At 30.5% G+C, this 19,501-nt stretch overlaps 2 protein-coding genes and 1 long non-coding RNA gene across 11 annotated transcripts; 1 reads left to right on the forward strand and 2 right to left on the reverse strand.

Annotated features, from left to right (window-relative positions):
* Positions 1 to 1,854: 1,854 nt before the first annotated feature.
* On the reverse strand, positions 1,855 to 2,628 carry LOC110655205 (uncharacterized). Its single transcript, XM_021811414.2, has one exon. It carries the CDS (start codon positions 2,585 to 2,587, stop codon positions 2,087 to 2,089), a length of 501 nt encoding a protein of 166 aa, XP_021667106.2. The 5' UTR covers positions 2,588 to 2,628; the 3' UTR covers positions 1,855 to 2,086.
* Positions 2,629 to 8,183: 5,555 nt separating this feature from the next.
* Positions 8,184 to 10,983, forward strand: LOC110655248 (uncharacterized). 5 transcript variants are annotated; one of them, XM_058137402.1, is made up of 7 exons: positions 8,184 to 8,360; positions 8,662 to 8,978; positions 9,558 to 9,692; positions 9,776 to 9,818; positions 10,294 to 10,358; positions 10,445 to 10,559; positions 10,642 to 10,983. In XM_058137402.1, exons 2-6 carry the CDS (start codon positions 8,683 to 8,685, stop codon positions 10,509 to 10,511), a joined length of 606 nt encoding a protein of 201 aa, XP_057993385.1. In that variant the 5' UTR covers positions 8,184 to 8,360; positions 8,662 to 8,682; the 3' UTR covers positions 10,512 to 10,559; positions 10,642 to 10,983. The 5 variants fall into 5 exon arrangements, with proteins under 5 accessions (XP_057993385.1, XP_021667184.2, XP_057993384.1 ...); XM_021811492.2 differs by having other exon boundaries at positions 10,294 to 10,350; XM_058137401.1 differs by having other exon boundaries at positions 8,185 to 8,360; positions 10,655 to 10,983.
* A 212-nt stretch (positions 10,984 to 11,195) lies between these two features.
* Positions 11,196 to 18,694, reverse strand: LOC110655250 (uncharacterized). Of its 5 annotated transcripts, none has more exons than XR_002494933.2 (7): positions 18,321 to 18,694; positions 17,949 to 17,999; positions 17,282 to 17,445; positions 16,530 to 16,679; positions 15,164 to 15,229; positions 12,920 to 13,368; positions 11,196 to 12,817 (listed from the first exon to the last, which is right to left on the reverse strand). It is a non-coding gene; the product is annotated as an uncharacterized LOC110655250 (long non-coding RNA). The 5 variants fall into 5 exon arrangements; XR_002494932.2 differs by adding an exon at positions 16,333 to 16,395 and having other exon boundaries at positions 11,196 to 13,368; XR_002494934.2 differs by having other exon boundaries at positions 11,196 to 13,076; positions 13,153 to 13,368; positions 18,321 to 18,693.
* Positions 18,695 to 19,501: the final 807 nt, after the last annotated feature.

Below are 19,501 nucleotides of genomic sequence, written 5' to 3' on the forward strand. Positions count from 1 at the left end.
TAGTCACTCATAATTCAATAAAAAGTAATAATAAATATTCACATATATAACAAACTAAATATTTATCACTGAGATATTTTAAAATATTACAATTTATAAAAGGAATGACACAATGTGCACTAATTAACAAAGAGAGCCATATACACTAGAGGCTAACAACTTAAGTGCCTTCACAGAAAATATAATCATAAAAATCTACGAACATGGATGATTACTATTGCATAAGATTTCTTCTTCCATAACAGCATAGAGAATAGGATAATACATTTCTTTTTCAAAATTTAGCAATTCACTCAAGAAATGAAAAATTAAAAGGTAAAATTTATGCCAATACATATTGTCTGCATTATTTGTTATGCTATCTAACCATGGGGCCCATTAGGTGCCATAGAAGTATCATGAAAAACCATATATAATCTCTGTCATGTTTTACTTCTCCACCTCTCTTTGTTTCTTTCATCTGCACCATTCTCTTCCTACTTTTTCTTTTATGCCGCCAAACAGCCAAAATAAAAGAAATGTGATAATAAATAGATGAAAATGAAGAGTGAAGGCGAATGGGTGATAAAAGAGGAGATAAAGTAGAAGATAAATGAAGGAAAAGATGAAAGCAACAAAAGTGGGAATAAAAGAAAAAAATGCAGGAATTTTGTTCTGCTATATGGTAGAAAATTATGAATAATAATTTTAAAATATTTTAACCAATATAATGTTATAAAAATATTTTTTATTATTTTAATATATAAATTTGATATACTTTGATGGGATAAATTTCAACAATTGCCTTTGAATTAATATAATTGTAATATTATAGTCCTTTAACTTTAAAATGTAACATAAAACCCCTAAACTTTTAAATTTTACACAGTAAAATCTCTTTGACTTTTAATTATTGATTTTTCAATTAGAAACTGATGTGAATAGCTTCTGCATGGCACTTAGTCAACATTTCTCTCTCCTCTTTTATGAAAAGTGTAAAATTATTCTCTTTACACATGAAAATTTATTTTGTCTATAGAGAAAAAAATGATTTAATTTACACATGGCTTAAGAGAGAAAAGAGAAATACTGACTAAGCTCCATGCTGAAACTGTCCAGATGAGTTTCTAATTAAAAAATTAGTAATTTGAAGTTAGAGGGATTTTACTGTGTAAAATTTGAAAGTTGATAGGGTTTGATGTTACATTTTTAAGTTGAGAGACCGTAATGTTACAACTAGGTAATTTTAAAAACAATTGTCAAAATTTATCCTACTTTGATGAGATATTTTTTTTTCCTTTTCCAATTCTCTCTTCAATAAATAGTAAGATTTGAATATTTTTCAAAAAAGAAATTTCCTATTGCATTTATTTTTTATTAACATTTTCTTAAAACTTTTCCGAAGTCTCACTCTTTTTTTTTTTTCCTTTTTTTCCTACATAATCACTTGATTTTTGTTTGATGTAGGATAAGATCATTTTCTTCCTTAATTAGGTCTTTTAAAAGAGATGGGTTTTGAAATAATGTTGGTCTTTTTATTTTCATTGTTTCATTATATAACAGGTAAGATATTAAAGACATAGACCTACAAAAATCAAAGAACCAACACATCCAAAAGATATTTACACCGAACCTATAGGGAAAATGAAAGTCTAAAGGAGGCAGTAACCCTTGGCTAGAACTGAGAAAAACCAAGAAGTAGGGGAGAGGAACTTCTCTCTCTAAAGAGAGAGTTTTATTTATTTATTTATTTACTTTTAACTAGATGGGAGTTCAATGTGGGTATCTCAAAAGTTATAAAAGATGTATTCCACATGTATATGTGTAGAAAAGTATCAATATGTATATATATCTTCAAATGGAAGGATTGGCATATATGGAAAAATAATTAATTATGGTGAACACTTCACACGCATCAAATAATCACCAAACCTGACTTTGGTGGGATTTTATCTCATTCTCAAATACTCAAAACATGTCTTTAAGATGCAGACTTTACTTTGGCATTAACTTGAGTTTGGTAGTAAGTAATTTTTGAAGTAATTAAAGTATATATCAACTTAATGTCTCCCACACAGCTCTAGGCATTTCATGATTAATTGCGACCTCAATCGGAATGATCGGTTTGTTTGTCAGATTTGAAGGCTTCTTTGTCTTTTTTCTTACCTTTACTTGCATGTTTATCTGGTCTATGGCCGCGATGTTCAAATACATCAAAGACGTCCAAATGAACACCGGGGTCATTGGTGTTGTAGCTGCTTCCAAGCATGATAGAGTTGTTAATCGCTTGGAAATTGCTATTGACATAAGTATCCAATGCGTCAGGCTCACCAGTCGAAACTCCGCCTTGAGGAGCATTATTGGGTGCTTTCTCATCCAACGCACTTCGCATTGTGGCTCCGGTGTTTGTTCCAGCAAGTGTGATGATTCGTATGCCATGTTCATCTGGCTCCTCTTGTTGGGGCTGCTGGAATGCGCCGGGCTTGTGAAGATCGCAAACGCGAGATGTTATTGCATTCACCATGTCTCTGACGCCGCGATCAAGTTGCTTATGCTTGTCTTCGACAGAGGAAGAAGAATGACTTGGCTTTGTTGTTTCAGGAACCATGATTTTCAGAGTGGCAAATAGGTAGAGGCCTAGAGGGAAATGGCTATGCAAGATAATCTGGAGCTTGCATCCTGCATTTAAGAGGGGATGGAGGACCCACTGCTTGCAATTGGAATAAATAAAGGAAGGGAATAACTTAAATCGAAGGATTAAATTTATTCATTAAAAAAAAAGACAAGTATTACTTGGCAACCACTTTACTTATTTCTTTCTTTTGTCACTCTTACTCTTTATGCTCTTTTGTTATCTCCATTTGGTGGATGCAATTTCTCTTTCTAGAAGGAATATTTTAAAAATTTTAAATCAAATAATTAATAAACTTGAACTCAGTTGAGTCCTAATTGAAATTAATTATATTAAAAAAATAAAATAAATTTTTTAATTGTTTGTGCGAAAATTTTAATAGTTATTGGTAGATATTATTGCGACAATCCCAATTTAGCATAGCAGACTGCGAATGTTTCAATATTCACTTGAGAAATAGTAAAAAAACACAACTTTACATATGTTACAACATCAGAATAAAAAAGCGAGTGTTTCCAGTTCTTTATATGGCAAAATATTAAAATTATATTTAATCATTGATTAATTATACTTATCTATCTATTGATAATATATTTGCAAATCCAAAATGTATTGTTGATAAAGAAAAAAAAATCCAAAATGTATTTTGTTTAGGTTAATTCTATTATAATTATTCACGATCTTATCTTCATGATTGGATAAACTAATGCATTGTTATTTTGGATTAAAAATAATATATTTAAAAAATAATATTAAACGGCAAATAATACATATATTTAACTGGAAGTAAAAAAAGGTAAATTAGTATTTAGCTTTTGATTATATTAAAATTAATAATCTAATTCTTGCATTTTTAAAATATATAGTTTCGTTTATTCACATTTGATTTCGTTAATTATTTGATAAGTTGTCCATTTTTGTTAACTTAACCGGTAATTGAGAGGTAAGGTAGTTTATGAGTTCAAAAGTGTTAAAAATGATAAAAATTTAAAAATAAAAAAAAAATATTTGTAATGATAAAACTTGAAAAAAAAAATGAAAACGAAAGTCTACGATAAAACTAAAATTTTTGGATTAATTAATATGTTTATAAAATTTTTAAAATTAAGTCATTAATTTTATTATAATATTAAAACTAAATAATAAAATTTTAAAATAAAAGTGAATAAAATTTTGACAAGAAATGAAATTAATAGTCTAAACTCATGTTTCGCCTCACAAGGCGGGAGCGGATAAACCTTGATGATTGATAAAAATTGAAATTCCTGGATAAAACTTGATGAGTAAAATCTTTACTATTTCGAGAAAGAATAAAATCTTTGTTAATTATCAATATACTAATTAGGATAAAATCTTCAATAATTTTTTTAAAATTAATTTATTTTTTAAAATATAAATGATTAATTTGATATTTTTCATATCATCAACAATACATAAAAAAAGGTGTTTAAGTCTATAAACGTTTAAATGGTGAAAAATACTCTTTTAAGTTAATAATTCCAACTAATAAATTAATTATCAGGCGCAGTTTATATTAATTTTGAAATATGAACTTTTTTTTATTATTTGGTAGTTAATATGATTTAATTTTTTATTTAGATTATATTACCATTATAAAATTTACTAATTATAAAATTTTTATATTTCTAAATTATTTTTTTACATCAATAAATTATTTATAGTTATAAGAAATATAAATAAATATAAAAATATTATAAATAATAATTAACATAGTTATGATATTTATTCTTACATGATAAATATAAATATAAATATATTTATAATAATTATACTTTTAAAAAATAATATTTTTAATTTTTATATATGTTATCTAATAAAAAATTATATGTCTATTTTAATAATAAAATAAATAATATATATATATATATTAATTATCATTTTACATTTCAACAACAACTATTATACATAATTTTATTAAATACTTAATTCGTTGGATAATATTAACTACAATAAGTTAACGAGAATGATTTAATTGACAAAATTCAATTAATGTATTTAATTAAATTGAAAATGTGAGTCTTTAACCATCAATTAAGAAGGTATTTAATTTAATTTATAAAACTAATATAAGCTTGTAAATATTTTAAAATTTTAAGTAATTACATATTTAGTTAAAATGGTTATAAGTAGTTGTAAACTAGCTAATATTTAGTAAAAATTAAAATACAAGAATATTATTATTAAAATGAATAAAAAAGTATTAAATGAGATATATGGAGAAATTTTAAAAATAAAATGTAATAACACTTTTAAGTATTTGATAAAATTATATTATAAGCATAACATTTATAAGCACAAAAAATTAAAAAAAAATACTTATAGGCTCAAAAGAATATTATAAATAAATATATAAATTTATTTTTAGAGCATATGAATTAAAATAAATATCCTTTAGTGAACAATTTAAAAATTTTATTTTAATCTCTTAAAATTAATAATATACTGAGATACCCTTCAATTAAAATTTTAGAAATCAAACAAGTGAATAAAGTTAAATAAGGATAGTTTTATGATAATTACAAATTAGGAAAATAGTAAAAAAAATAAATATAAATATGGGTAAATTGCATTAATTATTCCTGAATTTTTTAAAACATTTCATTTTCAACTCTGAATTTTAATTTATTATAATAAAATCATTCAACTTTAATTTATATTTCAAAAATGTCTTTTTACTTTTTTTTAACCGTTTCTCATTTACCAAATCAATATGAAATTACCGGCTTAGTTGCATCAACCATTTTTGAATTTAAGGTGTACTTTCAATTCCGTTTATAAATTTTAATTTGTTAAAATAAAATCATTTAACCTAATTTTTATTGCAAGGAAAGTCCTTCTTCCTAAATTATAATGTGAGTTCCAACAAATTACACACGCGTTATGTCTAGCTGTCATTTTAAAATAAAAATAATGCCACATAAGTCTCGGTCTTTTCTTTCCTATATAAACACTCTCTCTTAAACTTTCTCTCTTCCATTTTTTTTTATCAAAGTTTTCCATTGTCTATCTTCAAAATTAGATATTGGGAAACTCTCTCATGTTGAATCTACAAAACTTTCTCCCATTATAATATGAAATCAGTATACTATATTCTCTATTCCTCAATTCTTATATTGCATTTCTCTCAACACAAAATCTACCACCATAAAATGGCATCTCCATCTCCTATGATACTTCTGATCTCTAATCCCTAAACTACCCCAGTTGCCATTGGATACATTGGTGCCTCAGCCCCATCAATCGCGACCTTCTATTCTCTAATTATATTTGCCATGGCCTCTTCCATTGGGATTCACCATTGTTTTTGCTAATTGTTCATTTAAGGTTACTAAGGATCTTTTTTTTAGATGAACAAGAGCCTATTGTTATTAGATTTCTATCATTCCTTAGTGGTGCTACATCTAATGTGGTCAGTGCAGCTACTCTTGTTTAATAATAAAATTTGAAGCTCCAATTCAAAGTGATTTTTCAAACCTGACTTTTCTCAAAAACCTTGAGACGGTAACTTTAATTAACCTTATTTCTCCATTACCCAATTGGTTGTTTGCTCTTAATGGCCTCATGAACTTGTCTACTATTAGAAATTTAGTTCTGGATGAAATTGATTTTGCCAGTAAAACCACACCTAAATGGTTGTAGGCATTTTTGATTTGTAGGTTTCTCATGAATTTTTATCTTTTCTCAAGTATTAGCTTTACTGGATGAATTGTTTGGTATTGAGTTTAAGTAGCCCAAACTATTTTTCTAAATAAAAGTATAACTTCGTATGCTATTAAAAAATAGTTTGAAAAAGCTGTTTTATTATTTTAATATTGTTATAACTAAAACTTTTCGAATTTAATTTTAAATTAATTTTTAATACTCTCTAATTATTTTATTTAAAAAAGTAATTTTCTTAACAATATTTTTAACAATAATGCCAAATAAACCCCAAATAAACAAGAGAGAGAGAGAGAGAGCAATAAAGAAGGGAAATAGTAATATTATTTAAATTAATAATAACAAATATATAATATAAATTAATAAATAATTTAATCAATAATTCTAATAAATAAAAATTTTATTAAAAATAAAATCATTTGATTATTGTTTATTCTATAGTTACTTGATTTAAAAAAAAAAATTACTTTGTTACAAAAATAAGGTCATTTAATTAAATTTTATATTTCATCTTATTAAATTTTTATAAAATGATACCTTTCTTTCTTCGTACATTAGTCAATTACGAAAAATTAATTAGCTCAATAGAAAAAATAAATTTTCTTTATATAGAGAACATAAATAATATTTTTTGACAATTTTAAAAAATGTTATAAATAAAATTAAATAAGGTTTACTTATTTCGTATTTAACATTTAATATATATTATTTTAATTAAAATTTAAGATATTAAGAAAAATATAATAATTTAAGATATTGAAAAAATTTTATTTTTTTAATTAATATAATAAATTTTTTGTAATTAACTATTTTATGAAATAAATATCATTTTATATAAATTTAATGAAATAAATTTTAAAATTTCATTGAATTACTTTATTTTTATAATAAAATAATTTTACTTTATTTCAATCAAATAATTATAAAATATTTATTTTGTTAATACACAATCGTAAATTAGTTTAACTATATGAATGTGAGGGAAAAAGAAAAGAGATAGAGGAAAAAGAGGATAAAATGATAATTTTTTCTTTTTAACTTATAAATGAGCTGTTAGGGATTTTTTTATAATGTCGTATGCATCTAAGATAAGAGTTGCAGATATGAGAATGTTAAGGTGGATGAGTGGTCATACTAGACTACATACTAGATTAGATAAAGTCTGTAATGAGAGTATTAGAGAAAAGGTAAGAGTGGTGCCAATTGAAGATAAGTTGAGAGAAGGGAGATTGAGGTGGTTTGGTCATGTGAAGCGTTGACATACGGAAGCTCCAGTTAGACAAGTAGAGCACATTAGGTTAGATGATAAAAAGAAAAAAAAGAGGTAGACCTAAATTGACATGGAGGAGAGTAGTACAATATGACCTAGAAGCATTACACATTTCTAAGGATTTAACTCAAAATCGTTCAGAGTGGAGAAAGCGAATCCATATAGCCGACCTCAAATTTTTTGGATAAAAACTTAGTTGAGTTGAGTTGAGTTGAGTATAAATTAAAATTAAATAATTTTATTTTAATAAGTTAAAATTAAAAGATGGAAATGAAATAATTGCAAAAAGTAAGGGACGTTTATAAAAATTATGCTGCAAATACCGATAATAGCAAATGGAAAGACGATAATAACCTTAGCAGCAGTGCGGATTGACAAATGAGAGCGGCAGAAGCAGATGCCAACTGAGTGACGCTGACCCCTACTTCGCTACTGCTCCTACAAGTGGCGGCCGATTCTTTGGCAAAAAATCATCGTACGATAAATAGTTTAGGGTGAGTTTATGGGCTGAACGTGTCTAAAAATACTTTCATTTAGATTTGAATATATTTTAATTAATTTTATATAAATTTTATTAATATCAATATTTAATTTAATAATTATTAAATTCGTTATTTATATCCATTAAAACTTCTCAAACTGCCATCTCTCTCCCGGGCGGTGGACTCTCCTTTTCAGATTCTCTCTTCCGTTTCCCTTTTCCATTTCCGTGATCCCTATGTTTGATTTTCAAATTAATTAGTGCCAAGTAATAATTCATCTAAACTTTGCAAGCCAAAACCAATCTCCACTATCTAGGTATGGACTTTCATTTCACCTTCTCTTTTTCCCTTGGGCAATGCAGGAACCATTCCAACTGTTCTCTTGTTACGCCTGGCTCTGCTATGCAATTTTCATTGTTTTCCCTTTTTTAATGAGTTTTTGAATTGCTCGTCACTTTTTGTTCCTGTTTGATGGCTCATTCAGATTCAACAAGTGAATCCTTTTCTTATACACCCTTGTATTTGGAAAAATTCGATGCCTTTAGACATAATTACGTTTTCAGAGATAAGGTAATTTCTAGGTCTTTTTTTTTACTAAACGAACTCTTCTTTCCTAGGCTTGCGATCAATCGGATCAGATGCAGAATGATGGCTCCAATAAAGCAAGCACCACAACTGGTAGTAACCAGTGTGGTAATTTACTCTCACCTGAGCTCGACCTTGAGAAGCAGGACAACCCCCAATTGTTGCCGCAACTGGGCAGCAACGGTGCCGTATCGGAGAGTTCTACCCTTGAGCCCAATCCCACAATTCTCACCATCATAGTTTCTAATGCTGATTCTCATGTGGACCCTTCTAAGGAGGAATTGCCCAGCGTGGATTCTCCCAAAAAGGGATACTTGTCGAGGACTGCGAGCTCTCATGAACAGTGCAGGTATGCCACTCTTACTTTTTCTCATTAGTCCTTTGCTTTAATGAACTGAAATTCATAGTTATTGTGTCGTTGTTCTTACTCTTCCTTGCTTGACCGTGGAAAAACAATGCATCTTGTCCATCACGGGCCTCTAATTTTGTATTTTGACAGATAGTTTTACATTTTGCATTCCTTTTTACGGTCCAAATGCTACTCTATCAGTAGTATCCATTTTAGTGTTTACAATGTTAGATGAAATAAGCATGCGGAATCATGCATTTTCGCACTTGCAACACCAACATATGGATCGTCTGGAACATTTTTGCAGAAGCCATATTCCTCGGACAGCCAAACAGAACCATCCAGATTGTGTGTGTGTGTGGATTAATAATCCAATAATCTTCTTGTCATTGGACTGCATTCATTCGGCAGCACCACGATGTCATATTTGGTAAAGAGGTCTATTGCCATTAAATGTGATTAGAATTAAAACTTTAAAAGTCAAAACAGAACCATGATGTAGGCAAATAACAAAGATTAAAGAGAAATTGGATCATTATGTAAGCAATGACTTAGGTTTCTTTTTATTTTGTTCTTCAGAGTTTGTCAGCAGGAGAGGGAAGAAGTTCTCATAGATCTTGGATGCAAATGTAAAGGTGGTCTTGCAAAAGCCCACCGCTCATGCATAGACACTTGGTTTCATACGAGAGGATCAAACAAATGTGAGATATGCCAGTAAGTAATTAATGACGTCTGTGTTTTTCGAAGTTAGCACAGCTCGGAAGAATGTCTCAATATGATTTAACTCTTCTATGCAGAGAGATAGCTGTAAATGTGTCACCTCCAGAATCTCAGCCAAGTGTAGGTACTCTGTGTTGGAGTGTCCCATAGAGTATGATAAATGTCTATGGATGCCCTCTACCGTTTTAATATACTCTAAATTTGATGAATGTATTGGGATGTGATGCTTGTTCATATAATCTCTGTGAATCTACCTTAGATGGCCTAAAACTTTGCTTGCAAAGTCCCAATGCTGCTATTGATATAGAACTTCATTTTCCAAAATAACAAAAGTGCTGAGTGTTAAACTAAGTGGAATGTTTTGAAGAAACTGGAAAAGGGAATTATAGTGTATGGGGAAGCTATTGTTTATAGAATTGGCTCAGTCCATGAGCCCATTGTCCCTTCTGGCTTCTGCTAATGCACAAGCATTATTCGTTTGTCATGAATTATGACAAACCAAAGAAGCAATGAGTTTTGTTCTTTTGAGTTTAGGTTTAGATTTTAGACGTGCTATTAATCATCTGATTTATATTTCTTGTGTTTCATGGGACAGGCAAACTACTGGGTTTGGAGGATTGACCCAACCTTCAGACCACGAGATCCTGAAAGAGTAAGGAGGTTATAGCAGTTATTCCACTGCTTTCATGCTTATTTTTGAGGAAAAAAAATGTTCATTGAGATATGTTCCCTCATTTTTGAAACAGGGTTGTTTTAGTCCACTTTGGGTGGCATTCTCAATTCTTATTGGTGGTCTCTTGTTGGATGTTCTGATATCCATTACACTTGGTGTTTCTGCCCTGCCTGTTAATATTATAATCGGTAAGTGAACTTCTTGTTCTTGTTGGAATGCAAGTCCATTTATTCCAAAATAGATAATATGCTTAATGATGTTGAAATTAAGAGTCTTTCCACAGGCGTTATTGTTGTGCTTGGACTTGGAACTGCCCTTAGGCTAGCCTTGGAATTCTGCCATGAGTGGAGTTTCAGGAGAGTAGTGCAGAGGGTGGATGTGTGAATCTCCGGTACCATCCTGCTTTTTAGGTAAATCTGTATAGAACTCTTAATTTATTGTGTATTGTATATAAAATATTATCCTTGCTGTTTGTTTAGTTTGGGTGGCACTGGTGTTGATTGCTGCATAGCCTACTCACATTTGATACCCCTATTATGTCGGGGAAGTTCATTTTCCTTGGCATGAATTCAAATTGTATTCAGTTGAATTTTAAAATGGATTGTCTCCGAATTATGAGTTTTTTTTATAGAGTAATTTTATTTTTTTTGCTATAAAATTTATTAAACTTCAATTTGATTTTATAAAAGTTATTGTGATCGGAAATTAAAAGTTTTCATATTAATTTACTGATCTATTAATTATTTTATAAATAAAATTATTATATATTTTTTTTGAAATTGAACAGAGAAATTTATAAATTATTAGAATCAAAATCAAGTACATCAATCATAAATGAAGCAGGGACATCACCCCATTCATTAAAATCAGACTCAGAGACAGCGGCCATTGTAATATAGAATGAGTGGACTGATTCGCTGATTTACACACAAAAAGCAAGGATACCGCTTCAAGCTTATGAATTAGAGCCTTTATATCATTCACAACAGGACCAAAATAAGAAATATTGAAAGTGTCAGAAGTGATAGCCTTGTGGAGAGTCATAGAGTCAGTTTCAGTAATAATCCTCTGTTGTCCGAGTCTCTTGAGCCAACTTAACTGTTACCTCTTTTGCACAAACAGCTTCAGCAAGAGAGATAGGTAAACAACCATCAAATCCCTTCAAACTACACCCAAGAAATGACAAGAGGAGTCACGCAGCAACCAATCCAGGCGAGTTCTTGATCTTGATCTTGCTCTGTCTACTGCTGCATCAATATTACATTGGACCCAATTCAACATCGGAGGTTGCAATTTCGCATAAAAAGATGGAGGTTCTGAACCACAAGGCTTACTAGTCACACTACGAGCTTCGATCCAATCAGCAAGAGTAATTGTGCAATTCGAACAACTTGAGCATGAGGAAGTGGTGATTGTTTCTAGACTATTGAATTATGGTTTCTCCAAATGCTCCAAGAGCATAAAAGCTTGTGAAATAGAATCCGCGGAATGAGAATTAAAGAGAAGCTCCACCCAACAAGCAGAAGAAATAGGAAACCCCCAAGTTCCAAATCCAGCAGTAACCCAAACTAATGAGGACTGGTCACATGATAAAAGTATATGGTCAATAGTTTCATCCACTTGACCACATACAGGACAGAGATTAGAAACATCAACACGTTTCCGAACTAATTTACTCATGACAGGAAGAATACTGGCAAAAGACCTCCAGATAAAGTGTTTTACTTCAGGAGGGATCTGCAAATTCCAAATACGAGACCAAGAAGGCATTGAGTCAGTTAGAGATATCACACTTGTGCAGACTGGACCTGTGACATCAACTTATATCCACTCCACACAGAGTATATGCCTTTGTGAGCAAATAACCACATCCAACTATCAGCAGTTAAGCGAGGAGATAATGGCATTTGAAGAATTAACCTCTTAGCTCAAATACTTCATTTACCAATTCAGTATTCCATGCTCGAGTGTGCAGAAGCATCAAATCATGAACTAAAGCATCGTCCATGCCCGAATTATTAGGCGAATGCACAAATGGATCATACTGGTAAGGAAGCCAAGGCGTATTCCAAATAAGAGTGGTAGAGCCATCACCTATAGATAAGAGCAAACGAGCCTCCAAAATGATTTGCCAAGTATAACTTGGGTTAGAACCCAAAGAGGCAGAAAAGAAATCTGAATGTGGGATGTATCGGGCTTGATAAATTCTAGCAAAAAGGGCATTTGGAAACATGAGTAAGCGCCGCCCTTCTTTGGCCAACGATGCCAACTCATCCATTTAATGCCCCGTTAGAATTCGTCCACCGAAACTTATCATTCGTTCCAAAGAGTGGCATAAATCAACAGGTAATAGAAACACACTCATGACATAAAAGGGCATTGCCTGAGCAACACACTTCAATAATATTTCTTTGCCAGCACGTGATAGAAGACGCCTTTTCCAACCCTGTAATCGTTAACGACTTCAGATTTGTTTCTTCCAATTAAAGATGGGATCAGAAGCAGCAGTATTAGAACTGAAATAAATTAGGGATTTTTGGAAATTAACCCTTTGACCAGATGCGGTAGAGTTAATATGAAGACAATTCTTGAGAATTGTGGCTTCCTGGGCAGTAGCTCGAAAGAAAAAAATAACAATCATCGTCAAAAAACAAGTGTGATATGGAAGGTGCATGACGAGCAATCTTACACCCCTGAAGATCACCCTGAGTCACAAAATGTCGAATAATAGCAGACAAACTCTCATCACATAAAATAAAAAGATAGGTGAAAGAGGATCACCTTGTCGCAATCCTCTTTTAGGAACTAGAGTGCCAAATTCCCGACCACCATGTGAAAAAGAGTATGTTACTGATCGCATAAAGGACATAACCAATGATACCCATCTACCAGAAAAGACCATTTTCAACATGATTGCCTCAAGAAAATGCCATTCAATGCGATCATAGGCTTTGCTCATATCTGCTTTAAGAGCAGCAGATCCGAGTTGACCTTGCACTACAAGAAAAAAGAAAATTAGCAACCGAAAATTCAGTTTCAAAACATTGAAAATCAATTTTTAATTTCAATTAGAAACCGATTTGAAACCGAAATAGTCGATTTACAATTCATAGGTTTCTAAATAAATTAAAAACGGAATATGACGTCCGTTTCTAATTCCGAAACCAATTTGAAACGGATATTTTCGCTCTAAAATTAGATATCGAATAATTTCGGTTTCTAAATCTGTTTCAAATTAGTAACCAAAATATATCGGTTTCTAATAATCTGAAACGAATTTCAGTTTCAAATAAGTTTTTAATCGGAATAAAAATAAAACACTTTTTAAAATCGAAATATATTCTGTTTCTAAATAGAAACGGAATTTCTATTTCAAATCCGTTTCTAAGCATAATAAAATAAAATAAAATCATTTTATTTTGAAACCAAATACTTTTCTTTTTCAAATTAAAAATGAAATTCAGTTTCTAATCCGTTTTAAATTACTGTAAAAATTTTTATTTTTATTTATTTAATGCATTATTTTTTATATTGAAGCATATAATATATTATCAAATCTCAATAATACAAGAAAATTAAAAATTCTATCATAGATAAAATAAATAAAACATTGAAGAAAAGGATATCTTTATTAAATTATGAAGTTCATAAATTTAATATATGCAAAGAAAAGTATATACTTGCAATGCAATTGAAATACTAAGAAATCCAATATAGACTCCAACCTACAAACTTCAGTATTGGGCGATAATTATATCACAACAAATATAAATTACAATATCACAAAAGTGAACAAAGTCATGTTTTGGCCATATTTTCTCGGTAAATACCCATGCTAGGAAGATCTGGACCATTCCACTCCATGTTTATTCATTAATATTCTGGTCACATGACAATATCTCTTCAAACATTAATTATGCCCCATAGTCCAATCAAGGATAAAGCCATAATTTGCATCAAGGGAAAGCACCTCAATGAGTAAAAGTGAATTCAAAATTACTCTTGAGCAAATAGAAAGCAGGACAATTTCCTTTCCATTAGTTCAATATAAAGCACTTAAATATGAAAATTTATAAGTATCAGTAGTAGCAAATATTAGTTCAATATAAAGGACTTCAAGCATTAATGTGTTAATTGGAAACTAAGCTCAATGATAAGCATATATCTGAATATTATAGTGCTAGTGTTGAAGACATTTCCAATCATGACCATAAACCAGCTAGTTTCCACAACTCAGATTATACATACATATTCAACTAACAACTCAAATTATACATATATATTTAACTAATGAACCAATGTAAATAAAAGAAACACCATCAACTCATTCAATTGCAGCTTTAGCATCTTAGAAGGAACAATCCCCCCCAATTCAAGGATGATCAAATCAATATATATATCCAAAAATATGAAGAAACAAACTGTAGTAGTTCACAAAACAATTGACAATAGTAGTTCAAGAAATTAGATTTGAATTCAATTTGTTTTAAATTTTATTAATTTTTGAAAGAATTTAAATTATAAATTGATTTAAATTACTTATTGAGTCATCATATAAAAAGAATTATGAATTAACTTTTAGTTAATTTATAAGTTATAAATTCTTTCAAATCAAAATATTAATTAAAAAAATTTAATTAATTTAGTTTTCATGCCAATTTTTAAATCAATTAGAATAAAGCCTGCTGCTATTATAAAGGATTCAAGTTTCCTCTTCTTCTTGCAACCCACTTATAAACAGCCATGCTTCATTTAAATTCATAAACAAGACATCAAACAGAAAAGGACATACCTTGTTTGCACTAGGAACCAACTCCTGCAATGCCTTGATTCTTTCGGCTATTCTTTCTCTATGCAACTGTGCCAAATAAAAAGGAATCAAGAGTGATTGTGCCATTACCATGAGAAAAGATCAAATGACTTGATGGGAAAAGAAAAATAAACATATGGCTCTTGTGCCAAAGCCAATCAAGTGTTTATACTACCATCAGTAACAGCCTCATATATTAGCTTAAAACTTTCCAAACTGATAGAATTCAGCATTATCATCATAATGATAATCTACTTTCAAGGATTTTAGCTAGTTATTTCCTTAGGAAATGATGCCTAAACATAAAACATGTCCAAGAATGTACATTGTTTATTGCTGATTAAACACCTTGGATATTAAAAGAAATCTGTATCATTCATTCCACCTAAAATAAAGATCAGTCTAAGGAGAATATAGAGTACATGGCTTGGAGCTTTGGACCATTTTCTTTATCTTCCAAATAAAAATGGTAACTAGTTAGAGAAGGCAAATTTGTTAGATAACAAAATTCTGTTTTTTAATCACTTAACTATAAAGCATTTCAAGACTTGGGGAAAGACAGTTTTCTTCCTTCTATTCTTTTTCTTTTTTGTCATGTGTGTGGGCTAGATGCAAGCTATTGCTGCCAATTCTCCATCTAACAAAAGTTTCAGACTTATAAGTATAAAATACGGAATAAGAGCTCTGTAAAGCAAAGTGACACTGATACATCTATAATGGAAAAGGCAAAATTACTAATTCAAATTTCAAAACACAGCATTGCACCATTCTTATTCTAAATTTGTTATGTATACTGAACCATAGAGCGGGGCATCTTCTTTTCAGCTGCAAAAAGCTTGGACAAGGCAAAATGAACAACAGTAACAGCAATAGTGTTCGTTTAGACATCAACGTTTATTTTAGCAACAAAGCAGAACTATTTAAAGACAATAGTCACTACTTCACTAAGTTCAATCTATTTTAGCATGTAATTTTATCTAAATCTACTTGCAGGATTTTCATCTCACAAAGAGCTTCTAGAATTGGGTACAATGGATTGCTTGAAGGTCAGAAAACAAATACACCACTAACAAACTTATGGAATAATTTGGAATCCAAATAATAAGGTTATTTGCACTTTGAAATCCATGCAAATAGGGCTGTGCTTATACCTGCAATCATCAAATTATAAGAATTCTTGATGTTAAAATAATAATCACTAGCAAAAGCCCAACCTGCACCTCCATACAGTACAGAAATCAGCTACAATAACAATAGTTTCAACCACACTATAATGATATCAAAATTAGTAGCTACTGATTAAACAAAAAAAAAAGGAGGATCCCTTGAGGAAAAAAAAAGAGTGTACCTGCCAATATAAAGAGTATCTCCCAAAAGATGATACCCATGAGTGCAACAGAAACTATCCATAAGTGCTTGAACATTGAAACAAAGAGAGGTCCACTCTTTCTCACACATAATGTAGTAAAGCCCAGCTAAATAACATTCCAACATCTTCCTACATGTTATAAACCAAAATCTCTTTAAAAACTACAACAATTGATAAGTAGAGGAAAAATCTGAGCACAAGCATAATATATATATTATAATCATGTGGAAATTTTTTACTTCCTCAAATCCATCATTTTGTCCTGCATTTGGCTTTATAAAATCACTTTTGGAGACCACTTAGTTCTTAATCAATATATGTTTGAAATTGAATGAGAAACCTTTTACTGTTATATATTTATGTTGCAAATCTCTAAAATAAAAAAGAAAACGATGGTGGGTCTCCTTATGTAACCAAAGGAGATTAGTTTCAATCATAGTCTCACTAAACTCAAACTCAAAAATCATTATGAATTTATATAGTTTTCATCTTTGGATGGGAACTAGCATCTTATGTCCAATCCATTTAGCTATATATAACCAACATATGAGCCTATTTTTTTATTGCATTTCTTTAACCAGAACATGTGTGGATTCAGAGCAACTAGAATTCAGGTCTGTAATCATTCAAGATGGCAGTCCTACCCTTTGCCTTACTTGGACAGTACAGTTGCCTTAAATGCCTCATATTCATAGTTTTAGACCAGAGTCTAAAAGAAAATTGAGACTTACGGTTGATATACGAAGGATGCTAAGAAGAGTTGTAGTGGTTGTGTAGGAATGTGGGGCATTTAACTTGGCTTCTTCATGGAATGCTTGAATATGCAGTAGCAATATACTCCTCCAGCTCCTTGGGGACATAAGATGACAGTCTCCTAGAAGTTGAACTATATGCGCTACAAAGCATTGCATGACAAATTAGTGAATTTTCAGGCATATTAGAAACTAGTTGATTTTACAGCAATTAGTTACTTCATTCTTTTTTTTTTTTACTCAAAGTAAAAAGAATAGAAAGTAGAAATAAATTGGAGAGATTGTTGGAGTTGAAATCTACTATCTCAGGTGATTTACTGCTTGTGAAAGTGAGCTGGATCTCACCAGAAATCTTATTGTTACTTATACAATAATTACTGACATAGGCAACTAGATCTCAACAATTAGGGCTGACATAAGGTTGATTGTGGTTGGTACAAAAGAAAAAGATATATACTAATTTGTCTACCAGCAACCCTATTTATACTAGTTAGGATAAATCCTAGCTTCATTGACTGAAAACAAAAAGTAATCTAGCAAGACTTAGTAGACAAGAATCCTAAATAAAGATGGCAAAAGAAAAATTAGAAAATTGAATAAAAACCCATTGCATAAGACTTTGGATGCTTCTGCATTAATTATATACCAGAAAGCGGCAGCTTCATGAGGAAGCTTTAATTCCATGCACTTTGGGCACCTGCAAATAATAAAATGTTATAAAAGAATGGGAAATATGAGGATAAGAGAATTGGAAGCATACAAGTTCACTCAATAAAGTTTCAAATCAATTGAAAAAGTATAAGTCAATTAGAACCAAAGCACAAAATCTCAATCTCACTAAGGAAACACATGAAATTAAAATATGTATATCAACTGTCGCAAAGTTACTATTATGGTTGAGTTATACCAGTTCGATTTCAATATCAAAGCACCAAAATGGCCATAAGTTAAAATTATGTTTATTGAAATAAATTCAGAACAAATAATCCAAATTAAATAGATAAACATAGCAAATTACATACTGAAGATGCACTGGCTTGCCGCATTGAACACACGATATGGTAGTTGCTTACGTCGCATCAGAGCCGTCAGCCATCAAACCCTACAACTCTCGCCCTCTTTCTGTCTCTCGCAATAACTTGCAGTCCAATAATCTGCAAATTGATTGATCACCATCAGGAGCAGCTAGGGTTTTTAGAGAAAAACAGCGAACACGATAACTGTAAAAATAAAAAATGTAGTCTAAATGGTGACTTATAAATTCCAAATTGAAATCAAAGGGGGGCGAACTGTGGTAATGGGTAGACATAAGAAAGAGGGAGAGGAGCAAGGGATTGACGAGATTGGGAAAGAGGAAGAATAATTGAAAAAAAGAAAAGAGAGGGAATTTTAGCTTTAGCAAAAAACAAAAGGCGTTAGGTTATTTTTTTATAGAAAATTGAAAATTACAAATTTTATTTAATATTATTATTTTTAATAAATTATTTTTGTTACTATAAAAAATAAATACTAAAATAATTAATAAATTTTAAGTTATATATTTATATAGAGAAATCTATTTAGCCTACGTTGAATTTTGAAACTGAACCCATCGATTTTTAAATAATGGGATCAGGGGTTAGGGTTTGGAGTTTAGGGGGTTAGGGATTTGGGATTAGGGGTTATAGGGTTTAGGGTTATAGGATTTTAGGGTTTAGGGTTTTAGGGCTTAGGGGGTTAGAGGTTTAGGGTTTACGATTTTAGGGATTTAGGGTTTTAGGATTACGATTTTAGGGTTTAGGGTTTAGGGTTTTAGGGTTTAGGGTTTTAGGGTTTAGGGTTTTAAGGTTTTAGGGTTTAGAGTTTTAGGGTTTAGGGTTTTAGGGTTTAGGGTTTAGAGTTTTAGGGTTTAGGGTTTTAGGGTTTTAGGGTTTTGGGGTTTAGGGTTTTAGGGTTTTAGGGTTTAGGGTTTTAGGGTTTAGGGTTTTAGGTTTAGGATATTTATCCTTAATGCATCTAACTTGATTGAGATCTTGACATTTCCTTTCTCTGCTCCTTGCTAATCTATAAATATCTTTCTCCCCTTCTTTAGTTTCAAGTTTCTCATATAACTTTTCAAAGGCCTGTGCTCTTGCTTGACTAACTGCCTTTTTTGCCTCTTTCTTTGCTATCTTGTACTGTTCATATACCTCATTATTATCACATTTAGGTAATTTCTTA

This window comes from Hevea brasiliensis, chromosome 16 (genome assembly GCF_030052815.1).
Source record: "Hevea brasiliensis isolate MT/VB/25A 57/8 chromosome 16, ASM3005281v1, whole genome shotgun sequence".
Taxonomy (NCBI): Eukaryota; Viridiplantae; Streptophyta; class Magnoliopsida; order Malpighiales; family Euphorbiaceae; genus Hevea; species Hevea brasiliensis.